The sequence below is a fragment of the Oncorhynchus kisutch genome, linkage group LG4 (assembly GCF_002021735.2).
Source record: "Oncorhynchus kisutch isolate 150728-3 linkage group LG4, Okis_V2, whole genome shotgun sequence".
Lineage (NCBI taxonomy): Eukaryota > Metazoa > Chordata > Actinopteri > Salmoniformes > Salmonidae > Oncorhynchus > Oncorhynchus kisutch.
The window spans coordinates 20,036,904-20,052,917 of NC_034177.2; the positions used below are offsets into that span (position 1 = coordinate 20,036,904).

At 47.7% G+C, this 16,014-nt stretch overlaps 1 protein-coding gene across 1 annotated transcript in view; it reads right to left on the minus strand.

The window, feature by feature from the left end:
* Positions 1-202: 202 nt before the first annotated feature.
* Positions 203-16,014, minus strand: part of LOC109888620 (neurocan core protein) — a 289,577-nt gene continuing 273,765 nt past the window's right edge. The window contains exons 12-16 of the mRNA XM_031822616.1: positions 13,976-14,134; positions 13,132-13,214; positions 12,047-12,191; positions 4,347-4,529; positions 203-3,143 (exon numbers count right to left, since the gene is read on the minus strand). Of these exons, the coding sequence (XP_031678476.1) occupies positions 2,944-3,143; positions 4,347-4,529; positions 12,047-12,191; positions 13,132-13,214; positions 13,976-14,134 (770 nt within the window). The 3' untranslated portion in view covers positions 203-2,943. The remainder of the gene's footprint in view (positions 3,144-4,346; positions 4,530-12,046; positions 12,192-13,131; positions 13,215-13,975; positions 14,135-16,014) is intronic.

Consider the following 16,014-nt stretch of genomic DNA (forward strand, 5'->3'; position numbering starts at 1 on the left):
GGAGAGGGAGGGCGGCTGGAAGAGAGGGAGAAAATGGGTGGCTGCGTGTGTGTGTTTCAATCGAGGGTGTATATCATGATGAAAGTGTGTAAGCGTGTGTGTATGTGTCAGAGAAAGAGAGGGTGAGAGAGAGTGGGAGAGTGAGTCAGATAGGGAAGAGAGAATGTGTCTCTATGATAGAGAGAGAGAGAGTATGTGTCTCTATGATAGAGAGAGAGAGTATGTGTCTATGATAGAGAATGTGTCTCTATGATAGAGAGAGAGAGAATGTGTCTCTATGATAGAGAGAGAGAGTATGTTTCTGTGAGTGTCAGAGATTGAGGGTATATCTGTGTGCATCAGAGCAGGCCCACACCATCCACGGAGCACATTGATCTGAGTTGACCCATTGCTCCAGGAGACCTGCAATAACCAGCGGGTCTGGTGGGGAGATAACAACATCTTCCTAGATGAGAGGATGACTACCAGCCAACCAAGACATGTTGGTCAGCCTCCACTGTCCTATAAAACAACCAGGACTCCATCTCTACTCCCTAATCATATCCAACATCTGATTGGAACCTCACACCTCATTCAAGCCCAGTCTCTCTCTCAGCAGAGTCTCTGTTTGTTATAGTTTTATAGTTCTGTCACGCGAGAGAGAGATCCAATCACCTGTTCATATTTGTTCTTCCTGTCACACACTCCACTCTGTCCCTCGTATTACTGTGAGAGACAGACACGCATTGACCTGCTTATGTCCATATTAATCATAGTCATCACGCTTTCTCTATTAGAATCTCAGCTGATTTAAATGCCTAAGGAGCACCCACCCACCCATCCATAGTCAATCCATTGTCTGGAATGTCTGGAATAGTAGACGGATAGAAAAAAGCAGGTATTAGACTGACATGTTAAAGACGTCAGAGCTTGAGTGCTGTGAAAGGCCTGTGGCTCCCTATCCGTCAGAGCATAGCCACTGCCATCACAGCCAGGGACAAAGGTCAGGATGATAACCTCTTCATTAATTAAGCATGCTTTAAGGGAGATGAATTGTACTGATATGGAGCCTCTCTCTCTTTTCTTTCTCTTCCCCATCTGTGTCATTGACAAGGTGGATAAAGGGCTGAGGATGAAAGACAAGGGAAGAACTGGAGGAGTGAGGAAGGGAGGGAGAGAGAGAGGGAGAGAGAAAGAGAGCAAAAAGAGAGGAGAGAAAGAAAGAGAAAGAGGGGGATGTAAGCTCAGAGGAATTGCATAAGGTGATAAAGGAGCTTTAGAGAATCAGTCGGACCCTGCAGTGAAAAACAAAACATTTTTTAGCGGCTGCAGAGAGGAGGTGGGCCGGGTCTTATCCCAGGCTGCAGTACACCTGTTAAAAACCAGGACACACACCTGGAGTGAGTACTATTGTGAAACAATGTGAACGACAGCCAATTGCCTCCATGTCCAGAAATTACAAAAGTGCTTTATCTCTTCTAACCATCTATAATTTCTCTAGCATCTTCTGTGGGTCCTGTCGCTTCACTGTTAACCCCACACAACCCTCACTGAGATTGGGCTCTGAACCCAGCCACCTCTGCCTTCTCCAACAGCTCTGGTTCTTTGCCCCCCCCAGCCCAGGTCTCTTCTGGTAGTCATCCCGACTTTATGGCCCCATGTCCTATTAGCAGTACTTCTGAAGCTAATTATGGCCCCAGCTCTGTACCCGACGGCTGCACAGAGAGCCCTGTCATCCCTCTGTTTGATGTGCTGGAGAACGGGGACAACTGTAATTAAGAGTCCAGATTCCTTGCTCCTCTCTCTTTTTCTCTCTCTCTCTATTTCTCCACATGTCCTTCTCTCTCTCTCTGACAGTCTGACAGAACAATTTCTCCTCAGCCGGCCAGAGAAGTAGAGCTCTAAGATAGACGATGAACAGACCTTCAATTTAGAGACACAGATGGAATAGAAGAGTGTGGTGATAGGCATGAGAGGATTCTAATGAAGGATCATTGCCTATTAGCTAGCTGGAAAACCAGACTCAATCATCTGTCCAGTTCCAAAGGTAACAGCTTTTCTGGGTTGGGTTTCTCGACTACCAACTAGCAATCTCCTCTAGTACTTAAGCAGGAACACAGAATGACTTAGAAAGGCAACACATACCGTAGGATGATATTGTTAGAAGAAACCATTAAAGTAACATTTCCAGTTCAGCTTTAAAAAAAAGACTGCTGTGGATGCTTGATTCGATTTGATTTGACCTCAGTGGTGTGAGATTGACTCAGATACAAGCTAACTGTGAGTTGTCTCTGATTTCCTCTGTGCACCTAGTACAGCCAGTCCAAAGTGTCTGTCTTACGATGCTGAAACACAACGCTACTCAATCAGTACAAGCACCAGTGTCAAAGCAAAGCATGTCAATCTGTTCAGAATAACTGTTGTAGGTTATTAAGTCAAATGTCTTACAAAGAGCTAACCAAAAACAGCAAAGTCAGGAAATACACTCAGGCAACAAGTCTCTTTAAAATAAAGGTGTTAGAATGAAGACTCGTGGAAAAACATGGATGCATGTATCTATCTATTCCTCGACTTCAGATTCCAATGATGTTGTCACTATTTACAGCTTGTACTTAACCTCCTCCTCCACGATTGTTTATGTAAACAAAAGCTTTATTAGGTGAGTAAAGCCCCGTATCCTGGGTCCTCACTGACTCGATGACAGTAGGTTGTGAAGGCGGAGGGATAAATGAAAGAAAAGGAAAGTGTTGAAGGTAAAGAAAAGAGTACAAAGGGATTGTTATTGTCTCAGTGAGGCCTAGCAGTCGGCTGTCAGGCCTCAGAGTTGAGTATGATACATGCTGGCTCGGGGAGCCAGGCTGTGGGGTCAGGAAAAGGGCAGGAGAGGGGGTGGACAGGGGGTAGAGAGCAGTAGAGAGGGAGACTGGGCAGTGAGGTGAGGTTTGGGCAGTGGAGGCTTTCGGTTCAGATGTGGGCATGAGCATGGCCGTGCCTGTGGCCCTGGTCTCCTCCGTGGTGGCCTCCGTGTCCATGGCCGTGCCTGTGGCCCTGGTCTCCTCCGTGGTGGCCTCCCTCACCGTGTCCATGGCTGTGTTTATTGTGCTTTTTACGCTCCCATCTCCCGCTGTGATCATGGTGCCGTCTGTAGCGGTGGGCTCGCTGGGCTAGAGAGAGGGAGAGAAGGGTGTGAAAGGAGGTGAAAGGGGAGGAGTGAGGGGTAAGAGAGAGGGAGAGAAGGGTGTGAAAGGAGGTGAAAGGGGAGGAGTGAGGGGTAAGAGAGAGGGAGAGAAGGGTGTGAAAGGAGGTGAAAGGGGAGGAGTGAGGGGTAAGAGAGAGGGAGAGAAGGGTGTGAAAGGAGGTGAAAGGGGAGGAGTGAGGGGTAAGAGAGAGGGAGAGAAGGGTGTGAAAGGAGGTGAAAGGGGAGGAGTGAGGGGTAAGAGAGAGGCGAGACCGGATGAGAGGGAGTAGAGGGGTGTGTGACAGGTAGAGCGGAAGCAACGGGGGAGAGCCAAGGATGAGATAGAGTGAGAGAGGTATATGAGAGGAGGGAGGGGGGGAGGGGGGGAACGAAAAGTCAACACCACAGATATACAGCGCTCAACATCAGCCACTCAGCTCTGAGTGTCTACTCTAGTTTACATTGAACAGTGTGGGCGCCGAGCTCTCTACATGTATTAGCATAGGACTGTTCTCCCACTCACGGCCTGAGTAAGCCACTACCTTCCTATGTTGTGCTGCCAAATTGGATCCGTTGGTCCTGGTTTGGGTTTGCCAACAAAAAGTCTACCTTGCCAGGACAATGATGACTAACAAACGACGATGGCAGGAAAACAACACTCAAAATGCACGGAATAAAACAAATAACAAGGCTCCATATTTTCACTTTAAACAGCAGCAATCCATTACATCAGTACGAGACGAATAAATATATCACAGTTTGAAAGGTGAAAGGAGAATAAGGTTTCTAATGACTTCATAAAATATATCATCCTACAATATGAAAGATCCTGCTGTCATAAAGAAAGATGGATGTTGTTCTGCAGAGTGACTTTTATTACTCTATGGGAGGATGGTAAAATAAAATGTTTCTTATTGGTGTTTCTGGCATTCCTCCACACCCCTGGCTGTCAATCTCACAGAAAAAGAGCTGTAACTTAGTTTTACCGACATTAAAAGGACATTACCATCATCACACATCCTCTATCTGATGAAAAGCTGTTCAAAGTAGAGTACATGCTACAACTTCTATTGAGAGTCTTGTATTCCTACTGAATCTGATCTAATTGTCGTGTCCATTCCTCTCCTGTTGTTTGAGCATTAACCCCATAGACATAAAACGTAACCCTTTAGCCGTCTTGGTCACTCACACTTTGTGCAGATGATGTTGGGCCGGTCCCACTTGCCGTTGGCACGACACTTGGCCGTGGGGACGTGACGTTGGAGGAACCCATCGGCACACTGGTAACGCACCAATGAATGAATGTCATAGTGGGACCGCTTACGGCCAATCAGAAAGGCGTTCTCCACGTTGGGGGGGTTCCCACACAGCACTGCCAATGGAGAGAGAGAAAGAGGGAGAGATAGAAGCACAGCAATGGATGAGTGGGACATGAGGTCATAATATGATGTCTATTACCAGCATTCACAGTGGTGTACATCACAGTCATTCTTTGCCTGGGTGCATGTCCCTTTTATGCCCTTGTCCCCTTGAGACCTCACGCTGACTCACTGACCTTTCAGCTCTGGCTAGAAGTTCCCCATAGGACCAGATCTAGGATCAGTTTACCCTCCATCAAATCTAGCATTCACTATTCAGGAGGAAAACACCAAATTTACCTTAGATCAGTGTGTAGGGGCAATTTCATCATACACAAACTATCTTAGAGGGGACAGGGGCCTTAGGGGCCACAGTGTGTTAGGAATGCACCCACGCTTGCATCTCATTGGCCGGATTAGAAGGGGGACAAATGAGAGACGAATGATGAGGAGGGTTGACTGGGGGTGAAGGTGCAGTTCCTCTGTCATTCCCTAGATGGCAGCCCTGCAGTTGAAACCTAAGTACATTAACTAACCCCCAGACAGTTACCATTCAACAACCCATCTGCAGACTACAGTAAATCCTTAATTCGCTTCCTTGAAGTAATCGCTGATTGCTCATTTGAAACATGGTTGAAACACGTGGTTAAAATGAGAGGTCCGTATGACAATCCTCATACATTAATGTGGAACTATCAGATCAGTAATAACTCCAAGGAGTAGAGGAAAGGAGGGAAGAAGGGGAGGAAATATGTATTTTCCAGGTATCCCGGCATTGTGACTGCAGTACGGCCCCAGTGGGAGGTCTGGTCTGTGACTGCAGTACTGGGAGGTCTGGTCTGTGACTGCAGTACTGGGAGGTCTGGTCTGTGACTGCAGTACTGCCCCAGTAGTAGGTCTGGTCTGTGACTGCAGTACGTTCCCATAGGAGGTCTAGTCTGTGACTGCAGTACGTTCCCATGGGAGGTCTGGTCTGTGACTGCAGTAATGCCAAAGTAGGATGGTCTGGCCTGTGACTGCAGTACAGCCCCAGTGGGAGGTCTGGTCTGTGACTGCAGTACACGCTCAGGGGGAGGTCTGGTCTGTGACTGCAGTTTGGCCCCAGGGGGAGGTCTGGTCTCTGACTGCAGTACACGCTCAGGCGGAGGTCTGGTCTCTGACTGCAGTACACGCCCAGGGGGAGGTCTGTTCTCTGAATGCAGTACATGCCCAGGGGGAGGTCTGGTCTCTGACTGCAGTACACGCCCAGTGGGAGGTCTGGTCTCTGACTGCAGTACACGCCCAGGGGGAGGTCTGGTCTCTGACTGCAGTACACGCCCAGTGGGAGGTCTGGTCTCTGACTGCAGTACACGCCCAGGGGGAGGTCTGGTCTGTGTCTGCAGTAATTACCTGTAAGCTATTAAAATATAATAATTCATAATATTTTGCAGGCACTTGTCTCCAAAGCGACTTACAGTCATGTTTGTATACATTTTACATATGGGTGGTCCCGGGAATCAAACCCACTATCCTGACATTGCAAGTGCCATGCTCTACTAACTGAGCTACCCTAATCACATAGCCATGATATTACTTAGCCATATAATTAGACACCTTAATAATGGCTAGCCATATCAGATTACCCCACTTTTAATAGTGCTAAAAATCTGTAAATTGTGTTAACAGCGTTTGTTTAGACTGCCAGTACAGTGATTGCTGCTGTGGCTCACACCTTATATTCAGCCAACCAGAAAACCCCAGTTTATTACTCACTGTGTTCAGTGTGCAGTAGCAGAGACTAGGAGGGACATTACTAACACTAGCGCGTGGTGTCAACAGATCAATAGACACAGGACCAGACATGGCACTCCATAACACAACCCAGATATGCCCTTACTGACTGGGTCTAGGTTGGGGATGGCTGGCAGGCGAGCAGGTGTGTGTGTGTGTGTCAGGCTGATGTAGTGTTGTTTTGAAAGCTGAAGACAGTTAAAGCCTGGATTCATCCGGCACTTTCCGAGCCCTGTGGGCTGCAGCTACTCCTAGAGGCTATCATGTCTCAGCAGATTCGATTGGGGTGAGGTGGGTATATGCTTACACAAACAACAAGCAAGCATATTTTCAACACACACATGCACGCACACACACACTCTCTCTCACTCACAAACACTCACTCACGCACATGCACGCTTCATTCCCAGCCAATGTCGTGCCCTGCAGCTGTCACGGCAGGCAGCTGAGTTAAGGTGAACTGTGAGTAAAGTCTAATGAAATCCAATGTTATTTGTCACATGCTCCTTAAACAACAGGGGTAGACTAACAGTGAAATGTTTACTTACAGGCACTTCCCAACAATGTAGAGAGAAAAAAGAGAAATAATATAAAAATAATAACACGAGGAATACATTCACAATGAGTAACAATAACTTGGCAATATACACGGGGCACCAGTACTGAGTCGAAGTGCAGGGGTACGAGGTAATTGAGGTGGATATGTACTGTACATATAGGTAGGGATAAAGTGACTAGGCAACAGGATAGATACTGTAATAAACAGTAGCAGCAGTGCATGTGATGAGTCAAAAGACTTAGTGCAGGGATGGGCAACTTTAATGGGGGATGGGGCCCACAAAACAATGTCATGAGGGGCCGCGGTGGCTTGTTTTAATTCTACACATTTTCCCATGGGGTGGAGATAACATTTAACAATTTTATAAATAATTTCAGGCTATTCTACACATTTTGCCATGGGGTGGAGATAACATTTAGCAATTTTATAAATAATTTCAGGCTATTCTACACATTTTGCCATGGGGTGGAGATAACATTTAGCAATTTTATAAATAATTTCAGGCTATTCTACACATTTTGCCATGGGGTGGAGATAACATTTAGCAATTTTATAAATAATTTCAGGCTATTCTACACATTTTGCCATGGGGTGGAGATAACATTTAGCAATTTTATAAATAATTTCAGGCTATTCTACACATTTTGCCATGGGGTGGAGATAACATTTAGCAATTTTATAAATAATTTCAGGCTATTCTACACATTTTGCCATGGGGTGGAGATAACATTTAGCAATTTTATAAATAATTTCAGGCTATTCTACACATTTTGCCATGGGGTGGAGATAACATTTAGCAATTTTATAAATAATTTCAGGCTATTCTACACATTTTGCCATGGGGTGGAGAAAACATTTAGCAATTTTATAAATAATTTCAGGATCTCCTACACATTTTGCCATGGGGTGGAGATAACATTTAGCAATTTTATAAATAATTTCAGGCTATTCTACACATCAATGGGCCCCACCCCGGGTTGGCAATTCAACCATGCTTACTACGAGTTTAGATAGCTGGCGCTAGACTAATTTAACAATCAACATTTTTTTTGCTGACATGGGCTAATTAAGTGACTGCTGATGCAATACATAATGTCAAAATTGCACCTTGTCTATTCTTTTATTCTAACTCTCAACAGTAAGTTGAGACCCTGACTGAGTTAAAAGATTTTGCATGGGCCCTCAGAGCCTCAAACGTTATACACCATTGAGAGCATCTCGACTGGCTGCATCACCGTATGGCAACTGCTTGGCGTCCGACCACAAGGCTTTACAGAGGGTGGTGTGTACGGCCCAGTACATCACTGCTTGGTATGGCAACTGCTTGGCGTCCGACCACAAGGCTTTACAGAGGGTGGTGTGTACGGCCCAGTACATCACTGCTTGGTATGGCAACTGCTAGTCCGACCACAAGGCTTTACAGAGGGTGGTGTGTACGGCCCAGTACATCACTGCTTGGTATGGCAACTGCTAGTCCGACCACAAGGCTTTACAGAGGGGGGCGTGTACGGCCCAGTACATCACCGTGGCCACGCTTTTGTAGAGGTTACCATTTTGTCCGCGGGCCTACACACTATCAGGCATGTAGAGGCAGAGACAGTGGCAGGTGTTCCAGGTGTTCCAGGCATAGTTGGTAACAGGTATGTAGAGGCAGAGACAGTGGCAGGTGTTCCAGGTGTTCCAGGCATAGTTGGTAACAGGTATGTAGAGGCAGAGACAGTGGCAGGTGTTCCAGGTGTTCCAGGTGTAGTTGGTAACAGGCATGTAGAGGCAGAGACAGTGGCAGGTGTTCCAGGTGTTCCAGGCGTAGTTGATAACAGGCATGTAGAGGTAGAGACAGTGGCAGGTGTTCCAGGTGTTCCAGGGAACTTCTGGCCCAACTGCTCCAAAGGACCAGGGTGGTCTCGCTTGGACTTGAGGTGTGTGTGTGTAAGAGAATACTTTGAACTGTATATGAATGAGAATTTGAGTATTTGATAATAGTCTCTGTTTGTGTGTGCGTGTGTGCATATTCATTTGTGTGTGTCTGTGACAGACAGATGCCTTCACCATGGCCCATCCTCCTGATCAGGGTGACTCATGCCAGCCTGCTCTGTGGTCTGTCCCACGGCATTATGGGTAACACTAATTACCCAGATGACGTGCATCTCTGATTGGATCCTGCCTCCTGGCTCTCTCTCAAGAGGAACAGGCCTGAGTGTCAGCCACACGTCATTCATCAGCCAATCACATCATACGGCTACTGATGAGCAGCAGACCCCAGAACAACACCACTAAACAGTAGGAATCAAGACAGAATATGCTCTGCTATAAAGAAGGAGTGTAGTTGGGCTGAAGATTGAATGCTGCCACTGACAGATTGACTGAAAGTCAGCTTTCCAGTTGGAGCCATTAAGTAAGACCTGTGACAGTGTGTCATCAACTATGGGTTAAACCTCTGTATAATGAGAGAAAAAACATGCTGTAAATACTATATGTAACATAAAGAGTAAATACCTTCACATCCACAGTGGAAAGTTCATCTGACTCTAGGGCAGTGGTCCCCAAACGTTTGTGTGGCATGAGTGACTTAACAGTTTTCTAACTAATTGGTGACCATTCAGATGAAGTAAATACTCTTCTAGTCGGAGGCCAATTTTAAATCAGAAGCCAAAATGATCTAGCAGTGACCAACCAGTGAGTCCAAAGTCTCCTGATCTTCCATTTCCTTAAACACAGTTCTGGATTCTGGCCAGCCGTCTCTACCTACCTATAAACCCTACTTGGCTGGCTATTAATACCCTGTCTCTCTGTCTGCCCCAAATGCAAATAAGGGACCATCAGCTCCAATAAGCACTGGCTTCTCTGGCGTCTCACACTCCTCACAGCACCATGACAGCGCAGATCCACAGAGGCCTGACCATGTGACACTAGAACTTTACCAGACAACCCTAAAACTTTGTGTGAAAGTCTTCCAACAATGCTTCACACTAAGGAGGATCATTTTGTTGTGGATTAAATGTTCTGAGAAATCTCAGCCCCTGGGTTGACAGTAAAACCCTCAGTAGTAATGGTTTAAAGGAGCTGTCTGAAGTGGAAAGCTCAGCTACAGGTGAGCTGACTGGGTTTGGAGGTGAGCTGACTGGGTTTGGAGGTGAGCTGACTGGGTTTGGAGGTGACCTGACTGGGTTTGGAGGTGAGCTGACTGGGTTTGGAGGTGAGCTGACTGGGTTTGGTGGTGAGCTGACTGGGTTTGGTGGTGAGCTGACTGGGTTTGGAGGTGAGCTGACTGGGTTTGGTTTGGAGGTGAGCTGACTGGGTTTGGAGGTGAGCTGTCTGGGCTTGGAGGTGAGCTGACTGGCCTTGGAGGTGAGCTGACTGGGCTTGGAGGTGAGCTGACTGGGCTTGGAGGTGAGCTGATTGGGTTTGGAGGTGAGCTGACTGGGCTTGGAGGTGAGCTGTCTGGGCTTGGAGGTGAGCTGACTGGGTTTGGAGGTTAGCTGACTGGGTTTGGTTTGGAGGTGAGCTGACTGGGCTTGGAGGTGAGCTGACTGGGTTTGGAGTTGAGCTGTCTGGGTTTGGAGGTGAGCTGACTGGGCTTGGAGGTGATATTCTTTATCCCCTTACACGTGTGTCTATAAGGTAGTAGTTTTGGAATTGTTATCTAGATTACTTGTTGGTTATTACTGCATTGTCGGAACTAGAAGCACAAGCATTTCACTACACTCGCATTAACATCTGCTAACCATGTGTATGTGACAAATAAAATTTGATTTGATTTGATTTGACTGGGCTTGGAGGTGAGCTGACTGGGTTTGGAGGTGAGCTGACTGGGCTTGGAGGTGAGCTGATTGGGTTTGGAGGTGAGCTGACTGGGCTTGGAGGTGAGCTGTCTGGGCTTGGAGGTGAGCTGACTGGGTTTGGAGGTGAGCTGACTGGGTTTGGAGTTGAGCTGTCTGGGTTTGAAGGTGAGCTGACTGGGCTTGGAGGTGAGCTGTCTGGGCTTGGAGGTGAGCTGACTGGGCATGGAGGTGAGCTGACTGGGTTTGGAGGTGAGCTGACTGGGCTTGGAGGTGAGCCTACTGGGTTTGGTTTGGAGGTGAGCTGTCTGGGCTTGGAGGTGAGCTGACTGGGCTTGGAGGTGAGCTGACTGGGTTTGGAGGTGAGCTGACTGGGTTTGGAGGTGAGCTGACTGGGTTTGGAGGTGAGCTGACTGGGTTTGGAGGTGAGCTGACTGGGTTTGGAGGTGAGCTGACTGGGTTTGGTGGTGAGCTGACTGGGTTTGGTGGTGAGCTGACTGGGTTTGGTTTGGTGGCGAGCTGACTGGGTTTGGTGGTGAGCTGACTGGGTTTGGAGGTGAGCTGACTGGGTTTGGTTTGGTGGTGAGCTGACTGGGTTTGGAGGTGAGCTGACTGGGTTTGGTGGTGAGCTGACTGGGTTTGGAGGTGAGCTGACTGGGTTTGGAGGTGAGCTGACTGGGTTTGGAAGTGAGCTGACTGGGCTTGGAGGTGAGCTGACTGGGTTTGGTGGTGAGCTGACTGGGTTTGGAGGTGAGCTGACTGGGTTTGGTTTGGTGGTGAGCTGACTGGGTTTGGAGGTGAGCTGACTGGGTTTGGTGGTGAGCTGACTGGGTTTGGAGGTGAGCTGACTGGGTTTGGAGGTGAGCTGACTGGGTTTGGAAGTGAGCTGACTGGGCTTGGAGGTGAGCTGACTGGGTTTGGAGGTGAGCTGACTGGGTTTGGAGGTGAGCTGACTGGGCTTGGAGGTGAGCTGACTGGGTTTGGAGGTGAGCTGACTGGGTTTGGAGGTGAGCTGACTGGGTTTGGAGGTGAGCTGACTGGGTTTGGAGGTGAGCTGACTGGGCTTGGAGGTGAGCTGACTGGGTTTGGAGGTGAGCTGACTGGGTTTGGAGGTGAGCTGACTGGGTTTGGAGGTGAGCTGACTGGGTTTGGAGGTGAGCTGACTGGGCTTGGAGGTGAGCTGTATTGTGTCAACCTATTGTCCAGACTGACTGATTGAAGAGGCTAAAATGGTCTCGCTAACATGCAGGACACTTTAAAGTATTCTTTAATGTATTTAAAGCACAGCAGAAACATGATATCACCTCCTCTTCAACTCTCAGTCCCTTTCGCCCCCTCTCTTTCTTCATCCCCTCTTGATTCTTCCCTCTTTCACATTCTCAGTCTCTCTCCCCTTCCCTCCCTTCCTCTTTCTCTGTCTCACCTGTTCCCTTCTTGCAGACGTAGGGCAGGTTGTAATTGCAGGGCACATCGTTCCACTTGCCGTTCTCGTGGGCGATCATCACCACACAGTCCTCTCCCCCCGCAAAGAAGTTATCCGGCTGGTTCTCACGCCAGTTCTCATATTGCTGTATCACAGTCACAGACACAGTCACAAACACAGGTACAGTCACAGACACAGATACAGTCACAGACACAGGTACAGTCACAGATACAGTCACAGACACCGATATAGATACAGTCACATGGCCCAGTCACAGACAGTCACAAAGTAAGGGTACAGTCACAGACACAGATACAATCACAGACACAGATATAGATACAGTCACATGGCCCAGTCACAGACATAGTCACAAACACAGGTACAGTCACAGACACAGATACAGTCACAGACACAGTCACAGACACAGATATAGATACAGTCACATGGCCCAGTCACAGACATAGTCACAGACGCAGATACAGCCACAGACACAGATACAGTCACAGACACAGATACAGTCACGGATACAGTCACAGTCACAGACAAAGATATAGATACAGTCACATGGCCCAGTCACAGACATAGTCACAAACACAGGTACAGTCACAGACACAGATACAGTCACAGACACAGATATAGATACAGTCACATGGCCCAGTCACAGACATAGTCACAAACACAGATACAGTCACAGACACAGATGCAGTCACAGACACAGATACAGTCACAGACACAGTCACAGTCACACAACACAGACAGAACAAAAAGAAAAGTGGTAGATAGCATCATTATCCATGCAGTATGAAACAGACTGTTTCTTGAACGACACTTATGGTCTTTCTCCAGAGGTATAGACCGACAAAGAGTAATGGCAGCTCTGAAATAACACCAGGCTCATAGGAGCTGCCTCTAGGGAGATAGAAGTGGTGAGTAGCGCAGGATGAAAAGTGATTCAGTGAGCGAGGGTGTACATGTACACATGTATTGACACGTTCACTCTATCAATTTCCCCCGGACCTTTAGCTGACATCCACCTCCTCGCTATGACACATGAGGATAAAAGAGTAATCCTCTCTCTCTCTCACCAGGTCCATGTTGTCAGTCCACTGGAAATCCTCCTCTACTGTTCTGTCGTTCAGGCCGATCCAGGTGTTGTCATGGCTCAGATCTGAACAGCGACAGGGAAAAACACACCCACACACCACCTGTCATTTAAAAAGACAACCAGCAGTATTTACTGCAGAATAGTTATGCATATTCTGTCTCCAAGGCACCACCAGCCATTCCCTCAGGGAGGTTCAGCTCTGATCTGAACACAATCTCATCCGTCCATAGCAGAAGGCAGAAGCAGCCAGATCTTTGTGGACGGTGCAGCATTGATGAGATCTGGGTGTAATGGAATTTCAATCATGGTGTTCCTGATTAACATCATTATGGGGCCCATTAATCTTTCTAATGGCTGTGCTCCCTTTATTACCGAGGTGGAGACGTCCATTCTCCAGGCAATTAAACAAACTTTTTGGTAAATGTGTCTGTGAAGGAGAGGATGAGGGAGGATGAGTGGGGAAAGGATAGCTCTGTCCGTTCGGGGACTGGGAGGGGCTCCCATGCTCCTATCATCAATTTCTTTCTTTTTCCATCCCTTTCTTCCTCTGTCTCTCCCTCCATCACTCACTCTCTCCCTCCATCCCTCTATTCCTCTGTCTCTCCCTCCATCACTCACTCTCTTCCTCCATCCCTCTATTCCTCTGTCTCTCCCTCCATCCCTCTATTCCTCTGTCTCTCCCTCCATCACTCACTCTCTCCCTCCATCCCTCTATTCCTCTCCTCTTCTAACTCCAACTGGGATGGCTTCTGGATCAGTGCCAAAACACGAGACTACACTTAATTATAAATTCTGTAAGGTCGTAATGATTGAAAGACACCCACCGTTGATGAAGTCCTGCTCGTGGAGTGTGTGTATGCTGGCCAGGTGTCCGCTGTGCTCCCTGCAGTCCTTCTCTGCGTCCTCCCAGGTATGTCTGCGGCTGAAGTACCTGTAGCAGTGGCCATGGAACTTCCTCCATGTGTGTTCACAGCCCTCCGTGTCTGCACAACGAGCGAGAGAGCAAGAGCGAGAGCGAGACAAAGAGATAGAGAGAGAGAAAAAATGTAAACATGTTTCTCATGCCAATAAAGACCCTTGAATTGAATTAAAATTGAATTGAGAAAGAGAGAAAGACAAAGAGAGAGAAAGAGAGAGAGAGGGGTTAGTCTACACCAGGTATTCCCAAACTGCAGGGTACGCCAAATAAAAATGATGATGATTCACATTACATTAAAAAAATAAAAAATAATATGATTATTAGAATATTTTTCCTTCACATTTTCAAACAGTCCATTTATATTTTCCAATGGGGCTATACATTTGGGTGAGTTTTTTTTCTCGCCTGAGTAGCCTCGTTTCACTGCCAAAAATAAAATGAAACCTTCTCGTGTTAAGTGAAATAACAACGGTAATAACAAACAGTAACATGACAGTGAAAATACCAGTAGTGAGGCTCTATACAGGTGGCATCAGTACAGAATCAATGTGAGGGGTCACCGGTCAGTTGGGCTAATTGAGGTAATATGTACATGGATGTATAGATAAAGTGACTATGCAGCAGCAGCGTAAAAGAGGGGTTGGGGGGGGGGGGGGGACAATGAAAATAGTCCATTTGATTACCTGTTTAGGAGTCTTACAGCTTGGGGGTAAAAACTGTTGAGAAGCCATTTGGTCGTAGACTTGGCACTCTGGTACCGCTTGCCATGCGGTATTAGAGAAAACAGTCTATGACTGGGGTGGCTGGGGTCTTTGACAATTTTTAGGGCCTTCCTCTGACACCACCTGGTGTAGAGGTCCTGGATGGAAGGCAGCTTAGCCCCAGTGATGTACTGGGCCGTACGCACTACCCTCTGTAGTGCCTTGCGGTCGGAAGCCGAGCAGTTGCCATGCCAGGCAGTGATGCAACCAGTCAGGATGCTCTCGATGTTGCAGCTGTAGAACATTTTGAGGATCTGACGACCCATGCCAAATGTTTTCAATTTCCTGAGGGGGAATAGGTTTTTGTTGTTTTTGTCTTCACGACTGTCTTTTGGACCATTGTAGTTTGTTGTTGATGTGGACACCAAAGACAGCCCCTTGGTCCTTCTTTTCCTGTAGTCCACAATCATCTCCTTTGTCTTGATCACGTTGAGGGATAGGTTGTTATTCTGGCACCACAACGTCAGGTCTCTGACCTCCTCCTTTTAGGCTGTCTCGTCATTGTCGGTGATCAGGCCTACAACTGTTGTGTCGTCTGCAAACTTAACGATGGTCTTGGAGTCGTGCCTGGCCATGCAGTCGTGGGTGAACAGGGAGAACAGGAGCGGACTGAGCACGCACCCCTGTGGAGCTCCAGTGTTGAGGATCAGCGTGGCAGATGAGTTGCTACCTACCCTCACCACCTGGGGGCGGCCCGTCATGAGGTCCAAGATCCTGTTGCAGAGGGGGGTGTTTAGACCCAGGGTCCTTAACTTAGTGATGAGTTTTGAAGGGACTATGGTGTTGAACGCTGAGCTGTAGTCAATTAATAGCATTCTCACATAGGTGCGTTGGCAACAGTTAATGGGGATCCTTAATACATACAAATACTCTCCCTTACTCCAGCAATATGACTCTCCGTTATCCCTCCATTTCTCCCTCCTTTTCTCCCCCCCCCCCCCCCCTCCCTCCCTCCAGGCCTAATCCTAGTTCGGCTGTGGGCTGGGATGGGAGCAGTATGAGGAAGCAGCGCAGCCTTGTGAAAGGCAAATGATAACAAATGACAACAATCCCCAGAAATATCTTCCAGTCACAGCCATGTCACAGCCATGTCGCAGCCCTGTCACAGGCATGTCACAGCCCTGTCACAGCAATGTCACAGCCATGTCACAGCCATGTCACAGCCCTGTCACAGCCATGTCAC